The sequence below is a fragment of the Cyrtonyx montezumae genome, unplaced genomic scaffold, assembly GCF_038088225.1.
Source record: "Cyrtonyx montezumae isolate F1298 unplaced genomic scaffold, pur_monq_1.0 scaffold_37, whole genome shotgun sequence".
NCBI lineage: Eukaryota > Metazoa > Chordata > Aves > Galliformes > Odontophoridae > Cyrtonyx > Cyrtonyx montezumae.
In genome coordinates this window covers 719,796-728,135 of record NW_027072042.1, presented here as the reverse complement: position 1 = coordinate 728,135, position 8,340 = coordinate 719,796, and the positions used below count along the sequence as shown (strand labels likewise).

At 56.2% G+C, this 8,340-nt stretch overlaps 1 protein-coding gene across 1 annotated transcript; it reads left to right on the top strand.

The window, feature by feature from the left end:
• The first annotated feature begins 489 nt into the window (after positions 1-489).
• P2RY6 (pyrimidinergic receptor P2Y6) lies at positions 490-6,987 on the top strand. Its single transcript, XM_065745683.1, has 2 exons — positions 490-495; positions 5,339-6,987. Exon 2 carries the CDS (start codon positions 5,365-5,367, stop codon positions 6,349-6,351), a length of 987 nt encoding a protein of 328 aa, XP_065601755.1. The 5' UTR covers positions 490-495; positions 5,339-5,364; the 3' UTR covers positions 6,352-6,987.
• The last annotated feature ends 1,353 nt before the right edge of the window (positions 6,988-8,340 follow it).

Here is an 8,340-nt window from a genome sequence, read left to right as displayed (position 1 = left end):
CCCATCAAATCCACTCGTGCCATCCCAGTCCCTCTGCGGACCCATCCAGCTGTGCCATCCCAATCAGTGCCCCTTCATTCCGACTGTGGCCCCTCCGTCTTTGCCTTCCCAATCCAGTGGTGCCACCCCAACCCCGGTACACACCATCCAGATGTGTCCCCAGCCGTACCATGCCCCCTTCCAGATGTGAACCACTCCTGGTGTGCCCTCCCCATCCAGCTGTGCCCCCTCCTCATCCAGCTGTGCCCCCTCCCCATCCAGCTGTGCCCCCTCCTCATCCAGCTGTGCCCCCTCCCCATCCAGCTGTGCCCCCTCCCCATCCAGCTGTGCCCCCTCCCCACTCACAGGTGTCGGGCCGGGCGGGGCGGAGTGGGGCGGCCCCGGGGCGGAGCGGGGTGGGCGGACAGCGGAGGGGCGGCCCCGGGCTGCGATCTCTGCTTCGTTCCCGGTGCATCCTCGCTCCGGTAAGTGCCGAACCGAGCCGTACCGAACCGGGTAGGGTGAGGCCGGGAATGGGGCTGGCAGAGACGGGAGGGGTCGGGTTGAAGAACCGGATCAGATCCGGTCCAATCCGGGTCAGGATCAAAGCTGACTTTGTCACAGCGAACTGAGTAGGATGGGGCTGAACGGGACGGGATGGGATCGGGGAGCGGATCGAGACCCCGGGCTGGGCTGTAGGGTGACACTGAGCACGAACCTAGCCCCACTGAGGCCGTGCCCAGGGTGGGCTCGAGCCCTGGGCACCCCAAGTGAGTGTCTGAGGGAAAGGAGTGGTCTCAGAGGACCCGGTGGGGGTCCCACCCCCATGGGATGGCACAGCCTCAAGCTGCTCATCAGCATCTGTCACCTATAGGGAGCGGGTCGGGCCCCCTCGGGCCCCCCCATCTGAGCCCTGCACCCTAAGCTGGGAGCTGGAGGTGTTTTCCTAATGGGATCTGGCTGAGCGGGGACGTGCCTGCCTCTCTGCTGGCTGCCAATTGTTGGTGGCAGTGAGGGGTGGCTGGGCAGCCCCAAGTTCAGAGCAGGGCTTTGAAATGCCACCATCCCAATGGTGGATGGACAGGGGGACAGGGTCACCCCAACACACCCCAACCCCATGGGCTGGGGACGGGCAAACCTCTGCTTGGCTTCTCCAGTAGTGCCCCAGGGATGACACCCCATGCCGGGGTGCTCAAGGGACCCGGTGTCCTCCAACATACATACATGAGAACATGTATGTACATTTACATATATGCAGGGGTGTAGGGATGGGAGTACAGAGGGGTGTGTGTGCACAGATGTGTGTCCAGAGGCTGAAATCTTTGGGTGTATATGGACAGAGGTGTGCATGGGTATGAGCCCATATGTGCACGGAGCTATATTCCTGCACAGAGGTGCAGAGATCCATACAGATCTGGATGGAGATGCATTTATAGATCCAGGCACAGAGCTTTGAGAATGTGTGTGTGTTTGGAGACGTATTTTCATATATACGTAGAGAGTGATGTATATACACTGAGTATGTTTGGGTCTGTGTGTTTATAGAGACATGGATGCTTGGTTATTTTTGTATAGAGGTGTATATATATATTTTCAGAGGTATACATTTGCATGGAGGTATAGATCTGCCTGTATATATATGCTTGTCTGTGAATGTTTATGCACACGGTCAAACACACGGGTGCATATGTGGGTTTGTGGGGTGTATACATGAGTTTGTGGGTACGTACCTCGAGGTTTACACAATGCCACCCCATGGCCAAGAGGATCCCAGCCTGGGCAAATCAGTTCAGGAGTGACCCTGTCCCCTTTGCCACCATCCTTCTCCATGGAGGAAAACACCCCCGTGGCGACCAAAAACGTGACATGGGGATGAGTTGTATTCCAGAGCAGGAAGGCAGCCCCGAGCTATGTGTTTTCCCCTTCTCATATCTCTCCAGCCTGCTTTGCCTAATCCCTGCCCCCGCAGAGCAGGTTTGCTGGGTTTTGTGCAGATGCATTTTGTGCATGGGATGAGCTTTGTGTCCGAGAGCCCGCATTGGGTTTAATTTATTGCTGGGGCACAAAACCATGGCAGATGCCCATAGAGCGACAGAGCGAGGTGCACGTGAGGCCAGGACCCCATCACACTGCATGTCCCAAATCACTCAGCTCAGCGCCCTTCATCTCCAGGCTTTGGAGATGAAGATTTCCCCTATATTACCCACGGAGGGATGCAAATCCGCTGAACCGCAGCTTTCACTTCCACCATGGTGCAGAACCAGAAACCATCCCAACAGCCTCTGACAGCTCCCACTTCTCCTTCCTACCTTTCCCTCATCCTCTCCCATTAAATGACAAATCCCACGGCACCCCATACCACCCCCACTCAGCATAGGGCAGCCCCTTCCCCAGCGTGGAGCCCTCCTTTACCTATGGGTTTTACCCTGTGCCCATCACTGTAGCATCAGGGCAGCTCTTTATTTTTTGTGGACAGAAGTATTCCACCACCAACCATGCATATAACCTTGAGCATGTCCCTCTTGCACCCTAAAAGTGGTGTTTTGGGAGTAAAATCTGCTCAAGACACCATAACGCATCACAAAGCTCTGCTCAAGGAACTGGAGCTCCCTTGAGTGGGTCTGGGGGCTGAAGGGACTTTTTGAAGAATGGTGTCACTCATCTCAGGATTGCAGTTGGCATCTCACCTACTTTTTTTCTTGGTAATCTTTCTTGGAAATGTAATAGCCATGTCCATGGCTCAACCCAGGAAAGACAAGCCCTGAACCGATGTTGCATTTTCTCATTGACCCACTGAACCATTGTCCCATCAGCCCATCAGTCCATTGACCTGTTATCCTACTGACCCATTATCCCATTGTCCCATTGTTCCATTGACCCACTGACCCATTATCCCATTGTCTCATTGACCTGTTGACCCATTATCTTATTGTCCCATTATTCCATTGACCCACTGACCCATTATCCCATTATCCCATCAGCCCACCACCCCATTGTCCCATTGTCCTATTGATCCATTGTCCCACTATCCCATTGTCTCAACAGCTCATCAGTCCATTGACCCATCCACCCATCCACCCATTATCCCACTGTTCCATTCACACAGTGACTCATTGTCCCATTGATCCATTGACCCATTATTGTTCCATTGACCCACTGAACCTTTATCCCACTGTCCCACTGACCCATTGACCCATTGACCCATTACCCCATTGACCCATTGACCCACTGACCCTTTATCCCACTGTCCCATTGTCCCATTGACCCATTGACCCATTATCCCATTATCCCACTGTTCCATTCACACAGTGACTCATTGCCCCATTGATCCATTGACCCATTATTGTTCCATTGACCCACTGAACCTTTATCCCACTGTCCCACTGACCCATTGACCCATTACCCCATTGACCCATTGACCCACTGACCCTTTATCCCACTGTCCCATTGTCCCATTGACCCATTATCCCATTATCCCATTGTCCCATTGACCCACTGACCCATTGACCCATTATCCCATTATCCCATTGTCCCATTGTCCCTTTGCCCCCCTGTCCTATTGACTCATTGGCTCATTGGCCCACTGGACTGTGCCATCAGCCTGGAGCATGGACCAGCACCATGCCAATGGGTTTCCCTTGAATTTTGGCCTACTCTTGCAAAAGTAATAATTGCTTGAGAGGACCGAAGGGGAACATCTGATTCCTCTGCACGAGGCAAATTTAGGACATGGAACACACTCAGCTGCAGCAGTGCACTCGTGCCAAGCTTGGCCAAAGCTCCCTGCTCTGGAAGGGAGAAGTAATTTGAGTAATTGCATTAGGATGGTTTAAGAATGCACATTTTCAGTGCTATAAATATTATCTATTTTAGCAGCCTTGCAGGCAGCCCGGGGCACCCGTGGGTGCTTGTGGTGTGGTGTCACTGCTGTCCTGCCCTCAGGTATGACTTGGTCCCTGCATTTTTCTCTTCTGGGGTACGGGGAACTCTGAGCCCACCCTGGCACGCAGTGCTGTGCCTACGCTGCCATTTGGTTTCTGTTCCCCTTTTGGTGCTTGGCTGCCACGTCAGAGTGGGAAGGGGAAGTGATGCTGCAGATGCAGCCAGGACCTGGAGCGACTCCAGGGCCCAGCACCCCCGGCACCGTGGGCAGGTAGGCAGTGCTCTGGGCTCCTCAAGCCCACCCCCTTCCTTTTGCAGGCCACCTCGTCCCCCATTTCCCACAGTAGTGATCCCATGGGGGCTGCCCCACTGGGGGTCCCTGGGGAGGGCAAAGGCGTGAGGTACCCTGACTCCATGCTCTGCCCCGACCCCAGGATGAGGCTTGGGGCAGGGGTGCAGGCACTGGGGATGGAGCATGTCTCAGCCTTGGGGTGGCTGTTGGAGGTGGCTGGAACTGGGCATGGGTGCCACGGGGCACCGTGGGGTGCAGGAAGGCCGCAGGTGCCAGGTGAGGGACTCAGCAAAGTGACGTGGCCAGGGCTGGGCAGGGGGACGGTCACTGTCTTTTGTTGTGTTTTATTTCCTCCTCCTTTCACTTGTCAGGTTGCAACCCTCTCTCCCGGCAGAGCTAGCTGCGGTTGCACCTCCTGTCTCGGGGACATCATCCCACCCCCTGCGCAAAGCCTCCCCCATCCAGCAGCCCAGAGCTCGCGGGGATGTGCTCCCATCACCCACACGATCAAAACCTTCCACCACCAAACGGATGAAAGCGCCCATGGAACATCTCCGTCCCTCTGCAGGCGGGCACAGCTTTCCACTTCCCACCAGGGTGACTCCGCCGCGGGGCTTTGGCACCCCCTGCAGAGGAGCGGGGACGTGGGCCGAGCTCACTGCATTGCTAATGGCCATGATGCGATTTCCTCTGCTTCAGCTCTGCCTGCCCAGCAAAGTGCCAGCACCGCGGGGTGCTGCTGAAGGCCACCGCGCTGTCCCCAAAGGCCATCGCCCCTCGTGTTCCTGCTCTTCCAGCCCTATAGACCCCAAATTCCATCACTCGATAGGATGAGAGGGAACGTTGTACCAGAGGAGGGTCAGGTTGGATATTAGGGAGAATTTATTCTGTCCAAGAGTGGTGATGCAGTGGCACAGCTGCCCAGGGAGTGGGGGGGGGGGGGGTTCACCATGCGGATGTGGCATTGAGGATATGGGCAGTGAGCACTGTTGTGGTGGGCTGGGGTTGGGCTTGAGGATCTTGGAGGGCTTTTCCAACCTCAGCGACTCTGTGATTCTATGATTTTATGATCTGTGTTGCCTTAAGATGGTGGTGGATAATGCTGTGGGGCACACACCACACCAGGTCCATCCTGGATGCGTCATGCGAGCCAAACCACCGACTGTCCCGTTTGGTCATTCACAGGTGCTTCACCCAGTGAAAGGAGGACCATGAGCATGGCCAACTTCACATCTGGGAGGAACTCGTGCACCTACCATGAGGAATTCAAGCAGGTCCTGCTGCCTTTGGTCTACTCAGTGGTGTTCCTACTGGGGCTGCCGCTCAACGCCATCGTCATCGGGCAGATCTGGCTGGCCCGCAAGGCGCTGACCCGCACCACCATCTACATGTTGAACCTGGCCACGGCCGACCTGCTCTACGTCTGCTCCCTCCCTCTCCTCATCTACAACTACACCCAGAAGGATTACTGGCCCTTCGGGGACTTCACCTGCAAATTCGTCCGCTTCCAGTTCTACACCAACCTGCACGGCAGCATCCTCTTCCTCACCTGCATCAGCATCCAGCGCTACATGGGGATCTGCCACCCCTTGGCCTCGTGGCACAAGAAGAAGGGGAAGAAGCTGACGTGGCTGGTGTGTGCCGCGGTGTGGTTCATCGTCATCGCCCAGTGCTTGCCCACCTTCATCTTCGCTTCCACCGGCACGCAGAGGAATCGCACCGTCTGCTACGACCTGAGTCCGCCGGAACGCTCCGCATCCTACTTCCCCTACGGCATCACGTTGACCATCACTGGCTTCCTGCTGCCCTTCGTGGCCATCCTGGCCTGCTACTGCAGCATGGCCCGCATCCTGTGCCAGAAGGACGAGCTGATGGGCTTGGCGGTGCACAAGAAGAAGGACAAGGCCGTGCGCATGATCATCATCGTCGTCATCGTCTTCTCCATCAGCTTCTTCCCCTTCCACCTCACCAAGACCATCTACCTGATCGTCCGCTCCTCGCCCGACTTGCCCTGCCCAACCCTGCAGGCCTTCGCCATCGCCTACAAGTGCACACGGCCCTTCGCCAGCATGAACAGCGTCCTCGACCCCATCCTATTCTACTTCACCCAACGCAAGTTTCGCGAGAGCACCCGCTACCTCCTCGACAAGATGAGCTCCAAGTGGCGGCACGACCACTGCATCACCTACGGCTCCTAGGTGGACCAGGCCACCTCGGTGTCACCGGGGCTGGGCATGGAGCAATTTGGGTTGAAGCTGCATGGTGCAGAGATGGGGACGTGCCTGGGCATGTTGCCCAGAGAGCTGTGGGTGTCCCATCCCTGGAGGTGTTCAAGACCAAGTTGGATGGGGCTCTGGGCCCTCGTGGGTTGGAGCTAGATGATCTTTGAGGTCTCTTCCGACCCAAGCCTTTCTATCATTCTACCATCTCCCAAGCTTCCAGAACTCACTTCCATCCCCTCTCCAGTCTGCAGCAATGTAGAGAACATTCCAGCACAGCGCCCACGTGGTATCTGTTGGCTCTCACCAATTGCTTGATGCTGGTTTTAGCTGCTTTGTGCCAATTTTTGGTGGAGACTGAAGCACCAACGAAGTAAATGCCACCAGTGGGACAGTGGAGGAGATTGTGGGAGTGTGGGGAGGCAGGATGGGGCAGCCAGGGTGGGATTTCTGCCCCCAAAATATTCAAAGCTTCCCCTCATCTTATGGGGCTGTGCAGTCCCTGGGGAGGATTTCTTTTTGGCTGGGAAATGTACTTTGTGTTTCCCCAGCAAAACCATGGGGCAGTCTCAGGGTCTCAAATACCAGTAGCTCCCAGAACCTCCATGGCCCCAGGAGAGGGCCTGCAGGGGAGGGGGTTCAGCATCATGGGCATTTCGGGGGCAACTCCGGGGTATCCCAGAATGGGACTGGACCAACAAGAGACGTGGGCCCAGTGCTGCAAGAGAGCACCCCTAGCCAGACTGGGAACTGAGAAGGGGGAATGAAGGGAACCAGGACACCAGTGCCACATTTCCCACCCAGACAACAGCCACAAGCATCGCTGTCACTTGTCCCTGGACTCTCAGCATCCCCTGGCACCTCCGTCTCCCAGAACCCCTCATCTGATGCGCACCCCACAGGGCAACAGCACTGAGCTAATGATCAAAGCACCATGGTATGCATGGGACAACGTCTGGACGAGGTTGAGCCATTGCCACCAAGACGCTGAGAGCCGGGGATGTACCTCTAACTGCTTTGCCAGTCTTTAACACATAGGACGTGTAGAATAAACCTACCTTCCCTTTTTCCTATATGTACCCAACAACGTGCTGTATGTAGCCATGTACACATCACCCAAGCAGGGGAAGGTTGTAGCACAGCTCCACCCAGAATACACCTCAGCTGTCCACACCACGCTGCGCGTGCGCCTGTCGTGTGCGTGTGTGAATCCACGGGCACGGTGTTTCTCGTAATCATATCTAAAGCATTGTAAGCAATTTGCTTTCAGCCTCAGGAATCTGCAGCCCTCCAGGCTGGATGCTTGTGCAAAGCGGGTTTCCCAGTTAATCCCAGTACACTGCACCTGGAGGCACTGGAGCTCTTCCTTCTCTTTGCCAAACCAGCTGGGAGCAGCTGCCTTTGGTTGGGATGCAGGAGGTGATGGAGGAGGCAGGGGTGAGCTTGGGGAGGACCTGGGGAGGATTTGGGGTGGACCTGTGTGGGACCTGGGCTTCCCCTTGGTCGTAGCCATCTCTTCCAACGCGTTTTTGGGATCTCCCATCCCCGCAAGGCCGCGTGATGCAGAAATAGGGGACAAACCCGAGGGGACGCTGCTGTCCCCAGGTTTCCCCAGACAAAGGAGGGGAGGGAGTCGGGCTTCGGTTCGGCCACACCACCCGGACCCAGGAGAGGGCGCAACGTCTTCAGGTTTGGAAAGGGAGAAGACGAAATCGTCGGATTTTGGAGAGGACGTCGGATATTTGGGTTTTGGGGGAACGCGCTGGGGGGGGGTGGAGGGTTGCAGGTAGCACTGCGGTGGGTGGGGCCACCGATGTGGGGCTGAGTACGGGAAGATCTGCAAAACGATGGCAAAAAGATGTCCAAAAAAGGCAGAAAAGCACAGGTTTTGTATTCTCCCAGGAGCATAGAAGTCCCCAGGTCACCTTCGTGGGGTGTTGCAAGCAGAGAGCGACCTCCACTCAGCGC